Source organism: Bombus vancouverensis, chromosome 8 (assembly GCF_051014615.1).
Source record: "Bombus vancouverensis nearcticus chromosome 8, iyBomVanc1_principal, whole genome shotgun sequence".
Taxonomy (NCBI): domain Eukaryota; kingdom Metazoa; phylum Arthropoda; class Insecta; order Hymenoptera; family Apidae; genus Bombus; species Bombus vancouverensis.
The window spans coordinates 18,162,448-18,182,805 of record NC_134918.1 but is presented as its reverse complement, the minus strand read 5'-3'; the positions used below and the strand labels follow the sequence as shown (position 1 = coordinate 18,182,805).

The window sequence follows — 20,358 nt, the reverse complement described above, 5'->3', positions numbered from 1 at the left end:
AATTGTCGTGATCACATATAGTTATCAATGACTATTTTTATATTCATTATATCGTGACATTTTTGTGAATATATATAGCTTCTTGTATTATTATACACACGATATTGGGTGATATTAGTAAATTAGTAAATTAGTAAATTAGTAAATTAAATAATGTATAGAAATCTTGCCTAAGAAAATTTCACTATATGAAATCTTAAAAAATCCTAAAATTGTTAAAGTTAGTGATTCCTACTACGATCACATAAACAAATCTCGACACTCGCTAGGGAAAACCGTCCCATAATTGAGTCGTGATTAGACTCAACATGAAAGACAATAAAGTTCGCGTTTCTGCGAGACAGACAGAGACGAGTAAAGTGTCTCTGTCTCTGTCTGAGTCAATCATGGTAACAGATAGTATCAGAGAGGAAATAAGAGTGCTCACGCGCGTAGTTCTAGTTGTTTCACAGTACAGGTGCTGTACCATGCGGTCAAGTGGTGAGTTTAATTGGCATTAGCATGTACAAGAACCTATAAAATTAGGGATCTACCCTATTTGATTGGAACTCAATATATACAAGAACCTATGTATTTAAGTTCGAATTTAATTTAAAGTTACTATCTATAGATGAAAATAAAAACTATTTCAATTATGCACGACAGTCACGATTTTAATTTACCTTTCAATAAAATCGGATGCGACAAATTCAAACTCTACTCTTCGACAAATTCTAATAATTATTCACGATAGAAAATACTAAGAAAAATCACGACATCTTATAATTCGCAACCATAAAACAAACGCGATCGTCTTTCCAGCGTAACGCTAAACCAAACTGAAGTCGGTACTTTTTTGCAATTCTAATCGATAACGCGAAATTTAGACTCGCAATTCTGGTTCAAACTGTAATTAATAACTCTCAACGCTAATTGCAAAGACCGCGATTAGCCCAATACGACGACGGGGCGACATGTTACGATGGGCATATCGGCTACAAACAAATCACAACTAATACTGCTATAGATATAGAAGTCGAGAACGGTGACAAAGTGGTAACGAGAATGACTTTCCATTCTTTGGATAATTCAGAAGATGAAAAACCATTAGTAGACGCCCTCTTCTATAGTAATTTGCTTCATACTGATATTTATGTGTCATCGTTCAAAAATATAGTTAACAATTAATTTCTCTTTCTTAGACAAGTTACAATTAGTTTGATCATTGCGCGATTTTGTTATTCTTATACTTGTATATCTCGGATAGAACAGTAGATATGAACTTTTACGTAGAATCGTACAATTAAATAGGTTTTTGTTGCGTGGAACTCAATAGGTTCCTGTCGATGGTAGTATGTAACCAAACAGGGTAAATCCCTAATTTTACAGGTTCTTGTATATGCTAACGTCAATTAAACTCATCACTTGGTCGTATGGTGCAGCACTATTCCGGGAACAACTAGGTTCATAAGCGCGAGCACTTTCATTTCTTCTGATAGTATCTATGTATAATGCATATGTATATATGCCTTGAATGAGACCTTTCCTTCTTTTCCATCTTGATTTTTTTCGACTCGAGAAACGGGCGGTTCCGTTAATACTTTCGGTATAGGAGTGTCCAGAGTTCAGAGTCGAGATCACGGTCCTACAAACAGATTTCCACGCTCATATACAGAAGCCTAGAGAAAGCTGTCCTAAAATTGAATCGAGAAGAAACAACATGGAAGACAAGAAAACTCTCGTTTTGCGCACAAGTGACACGCTATGAATGTCTCAGATAGAGACAGAGACATTCGACTCATCCCTGTCTGAGTCGCAAGAACGTGGATTTTGTTGACCTTCTATGTTGATCATTGACTAGACAGGATTCAATTTTCGAACGGTTTTCTGCAGCGAGTATGGAAACGCGTTTCTATGATCATACACGGTATCATCTGTTTATACGATCGTGGTTCCTACACATCGCGTGAAAGAATACGCGAGGGAAGATATCTAATATCGCGAAATATATGTACATATATAAAAACACAGATATCGATGTAAATAGATCTTTATAAATGAAATGAATTTTATTTCTAAATTCTAAATATGTACATAAATTATGTTACTAGAAAAGCAGAATAAGCAATGATATTTCTCTACATACCTGTTTTATACTTTTTAATACTTTACTACTAATTCCAATTCGAAAAAGATTGTGGACGAATATGAAAAAGAATACGGAATATAAAATATCTTATCTTCTACGGATTAAGTGGACCAAATTTTATTTTAATTTCGAAGTTTCGTATAGTAATTTTAGTACTAATGTTACATATGTAATATTTGTAATTTGACGTATAATCTAAAAAAGAAAATCGCGGTTTTGCTTTAAATTCGAATTTTTCTGCTTTAAATTGAACTGGAAACTTGTGGGAGGCAACTGTTAAATCTTCAATTTCGTTTACATTGTAATTGTGCAGTGCTTAAAAATAAATATCGAGATACATAAATGCATATATAACTATTTTGTAAATGACAATTGACAATACGCGCAAAACTCCTTAACAGTAGATTATCGCGGTATTTTTTTGTGGGCTACGACGTGTAAACTTTCGCGTGCTTTTTACAGTCGACGATTTCTTTTCGTTGCGTTATTTTATTTTTCCTTCATTATTGTACGATTATTCTGAAAATCTTTTAGTTTTTAACAGAGGCAACGCATAAAGGATCATTCGGTCAGAGTACTTATGTATGTAAGTACATATATCTAGTTTATCCGTTTTCCAAATATTAGTCGAATGTCTGGTTAGTACGGCGGATTGATTTCGATCGTCAGTTCGATCATCGTTTCGATCATTTCGAGCAGCAGGATGCTAGTAGCTGTGCGATTAAGTTCGCGATGCTGAAGGAGGCTTAAGCGGGGAAATTGTGTGGAGCAGCATAGCGAGGGCGCAGTCGCGGCTCTTATAGATTTTCCCCTTGCTACATAACTTGGTACGTGTAATACCGACACAAAGCTCGGGGGTTGCGAGGATGGAGTAAAGGGGATGGCGCGTGTTGAACGCGCAACGTCTACGGAAGCGAAAAGGAACTGCGCACACCCAGAGGTGGTGGAATAGGAGGACGAGGAGGAGAAAGAGCAGGAAAAAGAGGCAGAGTAGGAGTAGGAGTAGGAGTAGGAGTAGGTAGGAGGAGGATACAGCAAGAGGACAGAAGCGACGGGCTAGGCCAACCGTCTACACCGTGAATTGCCCGATCGGGAATGAATAATCTCGCGCATAGGTGGTGCCCGACGCGAAGCATTTGGACATGTGACTAAGGGTGAGTGCATCATCGAGGTGCATCTTCGTGGTGCACTGCTACTCGTATTTCACGGTTAAACACGTGGTCCCGTCCTTCGATGCATCTTTCGAACGGTAAGTCTTTTTCCCTTACGTTCGTTCCCTGTCTATTCGTTACACTCTCGGTATCGCATGGTGCCATGAAACGGCGAAACTGTTAATGTTCGCACGATATTTAGCAATCGGTTCGTATATTTTATCGCTATACGTTCTCACGGTTATAATAATCATCTTTTCCGTAAGCGCGAGTTACCAGCTGTTCATTTTGGAAAATAACTCGCAACAGTATCTATCTGTCAAAATCTGTTTGATGTTTTATCGTTTTCTCTATGAAGATCCTATTATACCGCCAACTTCTAAACTAACTATCAAGCATTTTTACGATTCCTTGTAAAATTCCTATCGATGTCAGATTTTCGGGTGCGGTACTTCTTACACTTACCTCCGTATCCGCCGTTTTTCTCAATGAACTTCTTTAATTAGTTCCTCAGTTATACAAAGATCATTTAGTAGTAAATATATCTGTGTACAATAGGATGCTTTTCTCAAAATATTGCAATTAACGTTATCGTTATCTTTCACGTGTAAACTTTGAAGTTAAAAGCTACTATCCGATATCTATCCGAACCTGTCGCTTAATTTCAAATAATTCAATGTTTCTATATCGATAACATTGGTATGGATTTCGAAGTAGGTAACTACCGTACCGGATTGCTTTTCTATTAATTTTAATACGATACATTTTAACGAAATAATACAATACATATTAATATATATGTATGATGTACCTGATGCTTTGTAATTAGTGTTGCAATACAATAATGTACGGTGTTAATGTCAAGTATACATGTACATTCAAACATCTTGTTCGATTGTTTAAACTTTTGTTTTGTATTTGCGCTTTACAAACGTATCTGTTTTTCTAATTTGTAACAACATGCTACAAACGTTGAAAAGTCTGTTACTATAGAAATAACGAATCGAATCGTTAATTAAAAATTTAAACGAAAAAGTTTATCGTATTGAGACATAAGTCTACAGATATCTGTATATACATGTATATTATAACACTTTTACATGGAGAAGATTTCAAGAAAATTTCAAGAAAATACAACAATACATAAATTATATGTATATTTATATTTATTAAATACAAACAGCGTATAGTCGCGATAGAGATAAGTTAGTTTACTTAAATTGTTCATGATCGAAGATTTTGAGCGTAAGACTTTAACAGTTTAAGGGAGTTTGTTTAAGACAAGGAAATTTTAAATACCGAAAGATTTATCATCATCGAGGACAAGCTTGGGTGATTAACTGTTACAAAAAGCTATAACAGGTATAGTTGTAACGACTATGATGGAAGTAGCAGTTTTGTGGCGAATATTTTGCACTTATTGAAACACTGTATAGTATTACGCGGGAAAAACTTAATACATACATAAGTACGTACATGTACATATGTAAATAAGTCTAATGTTTTCCGAATTCGTGGTTTTGAAAAAAATAGATACTGTTGAAAATTATAGTACGAATTACAGCAAAGAAGTTTGAAAAGTAAATTAGTTTGTACGATTTTGGTCTGATCGTTGCAACTTCATAATAAGTCGAGTGCATATGTAAAGATTATATTCGCTTATGATATGTAAAAGGAGTTACGTACACGATGTTATAAAGTTTTCCTATTTTCTTCGAGAAAATTATATCGCGTAGTCTCTAACGTGTATCGTAATTTCCGAATGTTCAACTTTGAACGATTATACGATATGTACGATATGTACGATATGTACGATATGTAAAATACCAGTTTTATATCTGTGCTTTTACTCGTCGGATGATTTCAGTACGAAATGTTGAGGTTACCATGGCAAGCATTATACGTATGTACATACATATGAGAGGGGTGAATTGGGAAGTGGGCGTGAAGGTTGATTCATGCTGGTACGGTGTTCTATACTACCTCTTTAGCTATATTTCGATAATAAGAACCGATAGCATCAGTACCGCATTACAGCCGGATTTAGTATCATATTCGTAAAGAAAGCTCGATTCGACTAAGGTCGATTGTTTCGTTCCATTAAGCATATTATTATGTAAAAATTCTATCTATTTTTAGCATTATGAGTATACATATACATATGCGTATATACGTTTATCGTGTGTATGTACTGTGTATGTATCGTGTGAATATAATTTATATTATTTTACTTAAACCTTACCGTATCTCTCTCGCGAAAAGAAGTATATCCTTAAACATTTACGAATGATATTTATACGAGTAGCTATACACAGTTATTTGTAGCTATTTGTAGTTCTGTCAATAACGAAAGAAAGTAGTCGATTATATCGATAAGCTATCTATGTACACTAGAAAAACGAACAGAAAAAAGAGAAAGACGATAATCTCATTTTGCGTTTAGCGTTAGTAGAACGTTTTTAGTTCTTTGGTAACGCAACTTTGATATACACATTTTTCAACTGCAGTATCTACCTATGTACGTACGTATATCGTTGCCTCTCTATTTTAATCTAATTGATCCAACATACGATTACGGTTATTAAACATAAATAACGAATTATTCGTTTATAACTAATAATCGCAAATTAACGATTAAACATGATATTAAACAGCGACAAAGAACGTTATTTGAAGTAGTGATGTACTTTGAAGCGCCGATGCATTTCGATCGAAACTAAATGCTCAAAATCATATATTACGTTAGTTACAGCGTTATATGGAAATAATGAGAAATATTACGTTATCATAAAATATATTATTGCTTATCATTACGTCTACGTTACGCGTATCGCTGTAACGTCCATTCGATATCAACGAGATAGAAGATTCTTCCGAAGGTCTGATAAAATTAAGGAAGCGTTTGATCCGTTGTGTGAAGAGTGGTGTTCGAATCCAGCCAGACGGATGATATGTGCCGAACGATTCGCATAGTGTCACCTTCGTAAGTAATTTATTCTCATTTTTCCTTGGAAAAATGATCATAAGTGGCGCAAAGTTTTCTGTCGCTTTCATACAGCGCGTAACTGTTATCGATGCACCACGTTCTGCTGCCGTTAAGTTGGCCATTTGCCTTTTTTCCCCTCAAGACCAACAACTTTTGATACTTTTGACTGTACAGCGGTAAAAGCCCCATCTCGCCTGTATTCTGAATTCGATCGGGAGTATAACGATATTTGTCACGCTCTTGATCAAGAATATATAAAAAAAAAGCATTTACATTTTCTCTGTCGAAGCCGAGTGTTCTGGCAGCTGAAGCGTCTGTTGGTGTCAGTGAAACGATCTCGTCTCGATAACGGGTTAAAAAACGGTCTATCCAGCCTTTTCCTGCCATGCTATTCCGAAAAGGATGCTCGATACTATTTCTAACGTTCGCTAGTTGATAGATGGTTAGTTGGATATGTTTAGTGGACGTTCCAAAGAATTTTGACTTCGTCTTCAAGATACGTATAATTAACCAATTGGGTTTCGAGGCCATTTTCTAAAATTGCTTTTTACGCTGATTTTGTGCAAGCTACGTTCTCAGATGCGACGCGTTGACCGTGGCACGTTAAATACTTTTGCCGCTTTAGAGTACATACATTTTTTTAATTTCACAGTTTTAATAGCTTGTATCCTTTTTCTTGCTCGGAATAATTTTAAACCTTTGTTTTCTTTACTCAGTTTCGTTCGTAAGATTCGAAGAAACGATCGAACTTCATTTTATTATTTAGCGATCAATTTTTAAATGTGGTAGTAACGTGAGATTGTCTCATATTGCTACCAATCAGGTATCTCATATTTCTATGAATTTGCCATTTCACTTTCTCTCATTATGTATCGCGATCAAAATACAAACATTTCAAATATTCTTCGATGTACGAAAACTATGATTGTCACGATATAACTTAGCTTTTTTGTTTTTTTTTTTTCAAAATCACAAAATGAATCAAAGTAAATTTCAGTTTAAAAGTGATTAATGTTTGTAGTAGATTTTCGTAACTTCTCCTTTCTTAGTGAAATCTCATCGTTGTTGATAACACGGTAAATGCGATGAAGATTATAGAAAAATATGTTTTCTCACCGCGTATAAAAGTACCGAGTAAAATAAACCGAAAGAAGGATGTAATGTCTCTGATATCGCTTCACTTCGTATGTATTTTTAATTAGAATCCCGATAGTATTTTAAATTTGTAAGTAATTAAACGTATTAGAGAGTCCTCGGACGATCCATAATATTGCCAATATCTTAAAGTTGCCGATAAAAATGTGGCTTGACAATAAATATTGACAATATCGTGTTGACAATGTACGTATATATTGATCTTTTTAGTCGACAACTTTAAATATTGACGATATACGTTGAAGGTTCCCTTGGTTCAGCCTGGTGTAATGAAACAAGAAAAATGTTTGCGAAATAAATACATACATATATGTATCGTGTTATATAATATTATATAATTTAGCAGATGCGTATGATTTTTAACCTGAATATGTCAGAGAAATAAATTTATGCCATACGAATCGTGGCAACGCTTTGTCAGTTACAAAATTGGTCTCGCGAAGTTCTATCTTTTCGTAACGTAATTACCTAAATACAAGTACTCGAGTATGTATGTTGCGTGGATCGCGGCTATTGTTCATCGACTATTTGTAATGTCATCCTAGCCGCTATGTTAGAACGTTTAGTAACAGATATATACGTATATATACGATGGTGGATCTATAGCGGTAGAAGTAAGAGAGATCGATACGGATTGAAAAAATCATATCGTTGATAAGAGCAAGGGTAACTAGATATTTAGAAAGCGGATAGCATTACCGATTTCCATGATCTTTAAATATGTCGTGGAAATCGACGTTTTCGACAAGTTTTTCCTATAGCTACACACACCGGACTATCTTAGTTGTCGAGATATTCGCAAATGGCAAAAAATTATCGTTACCATTATGCCTGGGCGCTTTGCAACTAAGATTCTACGCGCAGCGCCGGCCGATCGGCAACCGGTACTACACGCGTACGCCACGAACGCACAGTTGTAGGCAGAGTTCGTTCGCTGTGACGGTGACAGCAATTTTCTCTTATTAATTTTATAAGGAATAACCAGCAACGGCTAAAACCTTCTCGGGGTTGCTCAAGAGAGTGTCCTTGACAACATGCGTCAAGGTCAAGATCTGCCACCCTTAAAGTCAACATTTATCGTATTTCCTGTCTTATATGTACCGAGTGTAAAAAAGGTAAGTGTTAAGAGCGATCCTACACCTTCGAATCGACGAAGATTCGCAAAGAAAAGTTTGCGTAAATATAACCTTCATTTTCAGATGCAAGATCAAATTTCTTTTTTATCGTATCGTATAGTATTCATCACGAGGAACGAAGGTTTCGAAGGAACCATGGATCGCAAATGACCGTTTACGGAGGAAAAAAATGTTAAAGTTTTAATAATTCTTACACTTACTTTTTTCCACACCCTGTACATAGTATCGTCCTACTGATTTTCATTGAAGAATTTGCAATTGTAAATAGTTGCTATTTAGATTGAAATATAACGTACCGAAGTAGTTCGATGCCATCCTAGCGATCCTACTATTATTTATGTAATAATATCCGCCAAAATCTTAAACGTCTTACAGTTTTGTCACGGAGTGTATTTAATGCAATACGTAAATAGCAACCGTTACAGATCACAAGTCAGATAACTTACAATAAACTACTTAAGACTTAACAGAAACTTACTAGAGACGAAAAATATCTTTCAAAAATCTAATCTTTGCTTCTGGTATTAAATCTTATGGAAATCTACTTGTAATAATATTGAGGGAATAACGAATCGCGAAAGATCAGAAACCAGAGTTCCAGTTTCTAACGTGCGATTGTTTTCATTATTATGCAGTGAAAGTAAATAAAGTTTAGAAACAGTACGGACCTCTGTAACAAGCAATTGACAAGTCAATGATAATACGTGTGCACGTAACTCGTTACTAGGCGAATTCGGTTACTAGGTGAAATTCGTCGGAATCGAACATTAGAACCGAATATTTCAATAGTAATCTATTTTCACTATGTAATTTGGCATGGCGGTTTCACTCTCCCGTTGTAGGGTAGACTCGGAATAGATTCTGGTTTCTAGAACGTCAATTGTATACTAGAAATAAGCAGCTGCACTCAAAATACGCTGGTTTGTGTGAAAATTATGTCAAATGTATCAATGGATCGACAAACGTAAGTAAAAAGTTTCATCTGTTTTGTGCCTGTTGTCCTTTGATATATGCACGTATTATATATATCGGCCGAATGGGTTCTAGTAAGGTGCTCGAGTTTTCTTACTGATTGTTTATTGTCCTACGGTAGATATTACGTATACAGAGTGACCAACTTTAATCTATAAACGCAGATTGCTATGCGTTGTTAAAAAGAATCGTTCGGATAAAGAGTGAATGGTTTTGGAGAGGTCACACACGTATATGTATTTATGTACTGTGTTGACACACTCCGTGCGAAGCGATTCGAACATTAGGAGTTACAGTCGACCGCACGTGTTCTCACGATTAACAATATATATAGGTTTGATCATATTTTTTACAGAGTCGCGAATAGTATTTGATTATTTAAATTGTGATTTTTACTAAAAAAATGCGGTTTATAAATTGCAATTTTCATAAAATAACGTAATTATACTTTGCATTTTCCCTATGTACTTTTACTTTGCAAATTAAGCATGTTTCGCTGTTTCGTCGAAGGTATTCGTTCGTATCTAATGGCATAATTCATTATTTTTCGGATACGGCATACGTATATAGGCATATATTACAAAGATTTAATTAATATTAGAATTAAATGAAGTTTGAAAATATGTGAAAATATCCTTTGTCTTTATTATTGCTTTTAGTATTTGACTCTGTAATATCCAGTCTTTAGTGAGTTGTCGCGTTTGCTTTCTCGCTCAATAAATTTTACGGAGTTTTCTATACGTATCCGACAAGGATTAAACTTTGTGTTTACGTTAACAAAGATATCGTTACCTTCAAAAGGATTGGTAGAAATGATTGTCATTTCAAGTGGATATCTTCAAACTCGGAAAGTATACCGTATACGGTACACATACACTTAAGAAACTTTACAGCCTAAAGCGTTAATCCGAAAATTTCATGTTGATATCTGCAATGGCTTCGGAGAGAACAGTTGGCAACGCTTTATCTATCCCACCCTGTATACATATTGATATCTAACATGGTTATGTAACAATAAGTTAAATAAGCACACATACTCGTATGTTGATACTTTTGGCGAACTGACAGTCGAGATTAAATATGCGGGCCCACGTTAAAATAAAACTCGCAGAAACACAGACGCGTAGCGATGCAAAACAGGTGAAATCTATTAGTTTCCTGTTACACGTATCGCTGTTAAAACTCTTTGTACCTACATCCGGGAACACGGTAGTTGGAAAATATTCAGGTGTCGCGTTATTTAGGTTATCCGAACGTTTATAAAACTTACATAGTACCTACGTTTGGTCTATTCTTTATTCACACTTCGCATAATTGAAGTATGTGCATACGTCTATGGTTTGTAAAGTAAACTTTTGTTTTCTGCGCGCTCACGTTATGCGATTTATACCCCTATACTATAACGTAATAGCTTCGATCATCTCGATTAAATCCTATCGAGCATCGATTAATTATTGGTATTACAAATTACGAATCGAACTGTAATCTATATTTTATGAAACGTACGCATTCGTTAGGTGGCTCTTGTCGCAATAAATGATCGAACAACAACTTTTAAAATAACAAAAATTACGTATTCGATAAAACATTTGTACATTGAGAAGTCTATCTGTCAGTACCGTTAGCTAAATTGCGAATGAGATTGTAGAGCACAATACAACTATATTTCCGTATATTTATCGCGCTAATTTATCATGTAACGCGAATGATAATATGTATGCGAGGCCCATGATGTCGAGTCATTGGATGTGGTACGTAATTGGACGCCTGCTCCAATTGCGAAAGGGTCATTAAGTATATAATCGATATTTTTCGCGATAACTGGGCTATGTCGTTAGAGGCAAAGCTTTCGTCAAAATAATAACGAGTTAAGTAAAAATATACAAACACGTAATTGCTCGTTGCAAAAGAAGCGCGAAAGAAAGAGTAGTTGCCAATAACACTTAAATTCAAGAAATACGATTAAGCTTGCAAACAATCTGTACGAAATGAAAACGCTGTAACGTGTACTTGAACTGAATCCTTTTCTTTTTTTTTTAAATTACAAGTTTAAGGTGATACGCAACTTTCAAGGTTATTAGTAGCCACAGTGAAAATAGTCGGCGGAATAAACACGTGTCTACGATACAATAGGTAGTAAAATCAATATCTTTCGGAAGAGTTAACATTTTTTTGTAAGCTTCTTTTTGTAGCATTTTTATAGCAGGTAAGTCGCGTTATAATCTTTTTATACCGTATTTATTGTTAGGACAGTTGATTAGAATATGATTGGAAGCTTTGACGATAAGGTAGTAGCGTGTCCAGTCCAGTTTTTGTGGTCGATCCTTACTAGTATCAGTGAAACTTGATCATGTTTCTTCGCACGATAACATACGTATAATCATTTTTATTGCGTTTTTATGTCAAACGTATTTCTTGGAAACAAAAATATTACGCAATAGAAGTACGAAAATTTACCCAGAGACGCGCAAGTAAGTACATATACCTATACATTTTACATGGCGTAGATATAGGTATATTATACATATTTCTAGCAGCTTCGACGAATTACCGAATATTGGTTACATAGTCGTCTACTTATACGTACATCGATAGCAACACATGTATATTTGACTGATTTATTATTAAATCATTTAGAGCGATTTTGTTCGATAAGCATTAGTGACTAAACACAATGAAATCGTAGAACCGGAGAATACTTTATGGGCATGACATTAATTTCATATATTTGATAAATGTATAATTTAATAAATGCCGTTTAACACGCCTTATTTTGGCACATTCAGATATCAAAAGCCTATGAATCATGTTCGTGTTAATCGAATCATATTCGTCTAATATATAAGAAATATCTATCATGTTTTTATAAAGTGTTTGAAAGTAAAGACTATCGTTATCTTAAATCACAGAAATAATTCAGTTCCATCGTACGAATTTACCAAAACGGTTTGCCTATCTTTCGACAACTTCTCTATAGTTCATTAGTGAACATGAATTGTTCATTTCGCGTTTCCATAAAAAGAAGTAAACGTACGATCTTGTAAATAGAATCAAGCGTAAAAGTGAAATTTCGAGCAACAAAGGATCCTGACAGAGCAAAAGAGATTCATCTTGCGATTACAGTAAGCAACTTGATATTACTTTCAATAATGATCAATTTATTCGAAGAATATGATTTTCTTTAACCTTCGCAGTGACATGTCATTTTTTAAACGATATCTGAAATTCCGTAATTCAAACATTCAAAACAAAAAGCGTACATATTTGATCACTTTGAAGTCACTTACATGCATATTCATACTTCGTTGAAATAAAATTGTTTGAATATCATTTAAAATCAAAAGTACAGCATATCGGTGACAAATAATATCAAATTTTTGATCTTTTATATCGCAAAGAAACTATTTGCTTTTATGTTTGTAATATAGTCGTTAAACGGAAATCATGCATCAAAAGGAATATGTATAAATTTATAGTATTCTGTGATATTAAATTTTGCATGCTACTTTTACGTAACCTAATTTATTAGACGTATTAATGCATTATATTTATTTACATCAAAATTTTATACATATACATATACATATGTATGTATATGCACACGTTGAAAATCGTTTGAAGCGATGGCAAGGAACTGAATTGTTAGAAATGTTGTTGTTGTTGTTGTTGTTCCGTAAAGCTTATAAATTATGCGATGATTTAAGAAAAAATATCTAAGTAATTCGGAAAAAGGTAAATTTCTGCCCCCTTCGACAAAGATATTTAAATCAATATTTGAATGCATTCTACATATGTATGTAAAAGAAAAGAACCGTAAGTAAATATTACACATCTCCTTTAGGTTCGTTTTGTTAGTCTTGCAATTACTAGCGATAACATACTGATAATCGTGGCGTGTTACTAATGGCCATCGATGATATACAAGTGGCCTATGGTAGAAAATGTGTTTTCGATGTCATTCTCGTTGAATAGTATTCAGTCATAAATGTTATAGCGATTTAAAATTACATAGTGTAACTCGGGTAAACATGTTCTCATCCGTATCTATATTGTATGAAATTAAAGTCCTTAGAATTGTTCGTTTTTAAATTATATATAGTATATTAGATGCTCAATTAATAGAAAATGTCTGAGGCAGTTGGACATTTTCACTCAAGTTAGAGCTAGATTGTACGTTTTCTCGATTGCAGATTCGATGAAAAGGAGATTAATAACAGATAAGCTGCAGATAAAGGGATGAAAAAATCGATAGTTGTATCTCAGATTTGTAGAGATAGATACAAATTAAATGTGACATCGACAGGTGTACGTGACGTATCGATCGCATTCGCCGCATACAATCCGTGACAAAACGATGGCGCGTGTTCCAGTATACCTTTAAACCCAATATAACGAAATTGTAACTCTTTTTATTTCTGTTAACTTTGGAGGAACGTTGAACTGTCGGCCGAAAATATAAGAATCAGCCGTTACCACTGTGACAAAATGATCGAAATATATAATTTTAGAATCGTAGAATTCGAAGTTAAATTTTCCAACTATTCAGGGCAAGTATTGGCATGTATTGTATTACTATAATACATTTTGTATTTAATTTTCAATTTTAAACAGCGCTAATAAATCTTAGAAAGTGAAATACAAATGACTACATGACTGTGTAAGCAAATTTTGGGTATTTATGTAAATTGATACAGTATATGTTCCCAATTGCATATGTTTTACATATTTGGCAATTGTATAATATAATTTAAATGTCGCAAAGAAAGTAAATACATATGTAAAAACCAGTAAATATTAAATATTTCAAGTAATTATATTCCTTGATCTCACCTTATTTTCTTAATTAATCGGTTCGTCTAAATTTCTCCTGTAATTTATGCAACTTTGGTTAACAACTGGTAAGTTGTCGATTATTTAAGCTGGCGATTAATATGAAACACCTTGTGTACGCATTTTTCATTATGTAGCCTACAAATGTCGCATCGTTTACTCGGCGATTATTCAGTACGTGCTAGAACCGACTGTGTGCTTAGTGTTTAAGCTCGGACGTTTGCTATGTCCTAAATGTTGAGCTAGTCTTCTGAAACCGGTTCACTTCCTTAAATAACATACTTAGCGTAGACGATTGTTACGAAGGTAAATATTTCCAGCTATATATACATAGCAATACATATATACGTAAATAACTATTGTAACTATTTTGCTATTAAATTAATTTCGTGATTTGTCGCTTAATACTTAAACGCAGCATCGCGTTATTTTATGCATTTCGATGCGTACAAAATTCTATATATATTATAAATATGCACATACGAATTGCGCGTGATTGTTCGGCTGGAATTGCACATAAAAGTGGCCATAAAACGCGTCGTAGTAACGTACTGAGATAATTCTTGAAATGTACATAGCATGCTACCCAAGTATGTTTTTCAGAAAGCTGACAGTTTTCTTTTACGTTACAACCACTTTTGCGATCCTTTACTCCGAGATTGCTACAAAGAACTCGAAACGAAGGAAAACGCTGTGAAAAGGCAACTAAAAGCAAGAGCGAAGAAGGTAGAAATGCGCCAGTAAGATGATTATATTATGCATAATGTTTTCGAAATAAACGATGTAATACAATATAAGTTATAAATTATAATAATATCTACAGAAATGTCGAAAGAAATTATTTCACGGTTAGATCGTTATACCGCTTGTGTATCGAATCTCTATTTTTATTATATCGTCTAAAATTTAAACGCATACGCGACATAATCCATCCTTTCATACGGTGAACCTTGCGAGGGCGTAGACCCTGTTCGTGTGTTATTCTTCTCACTGGTTCGTGTGAAATCTTTACTCGACAAGCTATTATTTGCAAACACAGGAATCGATACGTTTATGTACAAACGATAACTTTGCTCTTCCTTACGCTAATGGACACGAGGATAGTCTAGCGAGGAACTGGCGTAACAATCGTGAATCGTTGAACTCTTTGGAAATCACAACGATCTGGAACTTCTCCTCGACGCTGCGATCTTCCATCGATATACCTTTGCTCTACGCAAATTGAACATGATTTTCTACGATGAATTTGCTTTAAATAACTTTAATACTTTATGCGGTATTGAATGGAAAATAATAGATTTAAGTTAATATAATTCTTTAAATTTACTATCCGCGTTATATCGAGAAAAAATTAAAAGATCGTAATAAATTTCTGTACGCCATGTCGAGACGTTAACAGAGTTATGAGATGGTTGGTCTCGATGCTCTCCACTGTTTGAATAAAATCGAATTTTCGTTCTTCTCTCGTTATTACCTTCTTCCACTCTATTTGCTCTCTAAGGCTGTAAATTAAGCGGAAGAGTGTAATCGCAAGACTTACCGTGCAATCCAAAGGTTGTCTACCGCGCTTTTTGCATCATTTAGGTCATTCCTTTGAGCCCATTTAATTACATTTATAACTTTTAGCACCTGTCGTATAAATTTAATTCTATATTATCAAATTTCTTCAGTTTTAAAAAATGATACTACTACTACTACTGAAAAATAAATTACGCGTTTATGGTAAACTTATTAAGCATCTTTTTTAATCGAGGAGAAATCATAATATAAATATACATAACGACACGTCTCGTGTCAGTATCGAGTGCTAATTGCTTCTCGACTATTTGGTTTCGCTGTTTTTCGGCACAAGACTGGTGTCAAAGATCGAGATTACTCGACCGAAATTTAACTCATCTTCTTTTACTTACCCGACCTCTCGATCGGCTTTCGTCTTTCTGTAGCATCGAGTTATCCTAATTGTAAGCTGTGTATCGTAGCTGTGTTTTGACAGCCACGAGACGAGACCTTCCAAACTGAATGTGTATCGTTACTTGACGACTTACTTGATCGATAAATAATTTAACTTAACGGTTATTTAACCATTAGGCGTATTTAAAAGGCCATTTTTGGTAAAAAAAAAAGTGTTTGTATAATTAATGGATCGATCCAGTTTTGTTATCTGCACGTGGATCGAAATACTAATACGTTTAATTATCTTAAGGAGAATAACCTTTTTAACGCAGATGAATATTTTCATCTTTGCGCGTTTGCAGCGATAGCTGTAAAACATTGATTTTAAGATTTTAAGCCGTACAGATAAGTAGATAATTTTGTAAGGTATACATGTACTGCGTGTCTTTCAATGTCACTGAACTTTCGTTTGGGTCGGAGATTTACATGAAATTGTTTGTACTGGAGGTTCTAAGTTAATTACGAAGCAACGTGTGAAATGAAAATCATGTTACTTCGAACGGTGCTTGATGTTGTCGCGAAGTTGTTAAGCACATTGTATTAACGAGTCAAATGTATCGATTGCTCTCGCAACGAATATACATATGCGTTTCGCGTTACGCTCGAGTGTAGTCGCGTGTCTCTTACTTCTTCTTAAAGTATTGTCTTTTGCTTCGTGTTAATTTTGTGGATCGTTTAATTTTTTCTATACATAATTTTCTTAAGAAATGACGAACTGAATCGAGTAACGTATTAAAAAATATACTATTCCATTGAAAAAGCAAATTCGATCATCTGCATAAAATAACGAATAACGGGAAAAATACTTTTGGAACCGCCCAACATTTTCCGCTAGAGATAACATTATCGATGTAAATCCAAATGATAATATCGGATACACCACCTTGCATGTATGTGATCAACCGTAGATCAGATAAGAAATAATGCGAAAAGTACTGTTTATACTCTTTTACGTTCTCTTTTAGGCGATATTTTTCGGATGACAACGTATATACGTATATATACGTGGTACGTAGTAGCCGTATTCAGTGGTAATCGTATTCGGCAGTAGCTAACGCATACTTGGTTATCGCGAGAATATTTTACGTTACTATCGATCTAATCTATAATTCTGCATACCTAATACTCTTTCATAGTTCAGTGGACGATATTGGTAAGAAAAAATGCAGCGATCGCGTCGGACTTCTTTTTATTTTCTCGCTACTGTTTCGCGATCTTGCAAATACTCTCGCGGCTATTTAACGAGAGTGTTTTGTCGAATTAAATTAACATGCTAACAATGGCAATAGTCGCGATCGAACACTTTACGCGTAACGCGTGTTTCGCCGTTATACATAGAATTCTGATTTCTATATACGGAGTGTTAAAGCAGAAGAGGCGGTGTTTGCGAACTGTGATCTTAGCCACCGAGAGAAGGAAGAAAATTCGTATATTATATACGTACCTACGGAAGTGTCGTTCGATATTTATCTTTCAAGTTGTGATCTATTTACTTTTACAATTACGCTATAGACGGACTACCAGCTGTCGTAGATCAATGAATCGGACGAAGATCATTCACGTTTCACGTTTCCCATAGAATTTCGACTGCTATGCATATTTAATATCCGTCGTTTGTCTCACGCCAGTCTGAACAAGAAGCGTGAGTGAAATAGAGAAAAAAATTTATCGGCTACGTCTTTTTTCGATCTACTCAGTCAGCAATGTATTTCTAGAGTAAAATTAAATTCTGTTTAACCGGAAAAATAATGTTTCACCGTCTTGATCGAGTGTTACAAATATCGCTCGTTTCTTTTCACACTCTGTACACGTATGTATTACAGGGTACGATGTGAGACGATTTCAAAAGTTTATACGTATAATGCGAATCATAAAATCAACGATATTCGATACGTGGTATTTCCATTTCAATGCAAAACTGCAAATCATAAATCGATATAATCGTAATCTTATCGTCGTTATCGATTACATCAAAGTCTTCGAGAGGCTCTATCGAAATTCAAACTAATCGTTCCGTTTATATTCGGTATATTTTACTTCTTCTCGAACGTTGTTCCATGTTTATCAGAAAGATCGTAAGAAACAGAAACGAAAGCACGAATGTAATATAGTTTTCTCAAACATTGAATACATCTCTATCTCATCTTGTAACCCATTTCATCCATGCCCCGTAAACTCTCCGTTATTCCGATTTACGTGTCTTCCGACAGTACCTAACAACGGTCTATCTTGACCTATCTACCATCATTCTCTTCCTAACCTTTCCGAATCCTTAAAACGCTTGACATTTTACCCGCCAATAGGTTGCTATTACCGAAAGTTAATCCGCGTTGATCTTTGTACTCACCCGGTGCCACGAATAAAATCACGGCTTTTCTGTCCGAATAATCCACGTTTAGTACACAAACGTAACGATCAGGCAATGCTAAATGCACATACTAAATACGCAAGTATAAAGGAGAAGAAAAAAGAGAAACGACGTATATCTTTGCGACTAAATATTTTTATATAGGCGTAACGTATCGTAAATAACCATATATGTATGTACGTATCTATGTACAAATATTTACTACTTTAAGCATAATTGGTTGCATTAATATCGGTATTCTTTCCGTCAGTTTACAACAGCCACCTTAACTAACTTACGGTCAAAAAATGAAAAAATCCAAAGATAAAGAGCTCGTCATGTAACAAAGTATGCAAGTATATAAGCGTTAGTAATATATATTGGCTTTCGAAAATCAATTTCGACTCTCTCTGTGTCGCCGTGTAAAATAATTCACCGTTTAATGTCATCAAGTTCCACGATATATCGATATATTCTTTCAACTTAATTTCATTTCTATACCATTGCGACACCAAAGTTACAAAGTTGCGTTTTCCGCAATAAAATCTTTGAAAATTGTAAACTCATGTTTGATAATATCGATGTAAATCTGTGGTTCGGTGTAAGAAGGCCAATGTCACATTTTCACAGAAACGAATTAAACTCTACAACTAAGTTTGTAAAGAACCGTATAATCTATACAAAAATGACAATTTTAAATTCAATCTAGAAGTGACTATAATTAGTATATATTAGTATATAATGACAGTATATGTGTACGTAGCTATTATTCATTATCCGTATTTAATATATTTAGTATTTAATTAGTATATAATTATATTATCCATAATCTTTGTAATCAAAATATGTGTATAATGCAAAACAGTAAATAGGTTTTCCGGATACTTTTCAGTGGTAGCGTATATCTGTAACAGCTCCTTTATTATTACGTTATTAATACGTACGAACGTATTGGACGTATCGCCATTTCGTCAGAATTAAGCCTTATACTTTATGTTCTACATTTTACATTTTCCTTTTCAGTAGCTGAATGGACACCGTTCGGGCAAGACACAGCGTATGGATAGATAATTTTTGACAAAGAGGAAACGTGCGGCATGAGTCTGCCGCGTCCTTCCCTGAAGGGATACTTTTTCTACGTGCTATTCTTCTCCGGTTTGCTGCTAGTTATCCTGAATCTACTACAGGACGAAATATGGCATCGTATGCGACCTCATCCTGGACAATCTCAACCGGTTCGAGTTTCCGATACCAAGGTAATAAATTAAGCTTCCTAAATATCGTGCGTCTTAACGTTTAAGATTTAATTCGAAAAAATATTCGTTCGCGTATCCATAATCTCTATTTTACGCTATAGGCAAATTTTTACTCAACGGGGGTGTTGGTATACGCTGTGACCAACATCTACTTATACGTGTAATACTATATTATGCTATCAGATTTACGAAAAGTCGCTAGAATTCTATTAATTAAATAGAGATAAAATTTCTCACTGCCTGTACGTACATACGAAATATCGATTTTCAATATTTCCTCTAAATCGAACCGTGCCAACTATCCAGAAGAGGCGACAGATATTTCAGTTTTATGTTCCTCGAGGTAAATTTTTTCCAAAGACACGATTTAATTATCGATGATTCTTTTTTATATAAACAACGGCGCTGCAGGTGTTTTGAATAAAACGGTTCGAGTATCACGTG

The 20,358-nt window shown here is 34.6% G+C and overlaps 1 protein-coding gene across 10 annotated transcripts in view; it reads left to right on the top strand.

Annotated features, from left to right (window-relative positions):
- The first annotated feature begins 3,135 nt into the window (after nucleotides 1-3,135).
- Nucleotides 3,136-20,358, top strand: part of FucTA (glycoprotein 3-alpha-L-fucosyltransferase A) — a 33,475-nt gene continuing 16,252 nt past the window's right edge. The window contains exons 1-2 of one of the 10 annotated variants that reach the window (XM_033339416.2): nucleotides 3,136-3,282; nucleotides 19,682-19,914. In XM_033339416.2, coding sequence (XP_033195307.2) covers nucleotides 19,756-19,914 — 159 coding nt within the window. In that variant the 5' untranslated portion in view covers nucleotides 3,136-3,282; nucleotides 19,682-19,755. Of the gene's footprint in view, nucleotides 3,378-5,753; nucleotides 5,802-6,194; nucleotides 6,263-19,681; nucleotides 19,915-20,358 lie in introns of those variants that run through there. The other 9 variants (XM_033339415.2, XM_033339414.2, XM_033339418.2 and 6 more) reach the window with 9 other exon arrangements.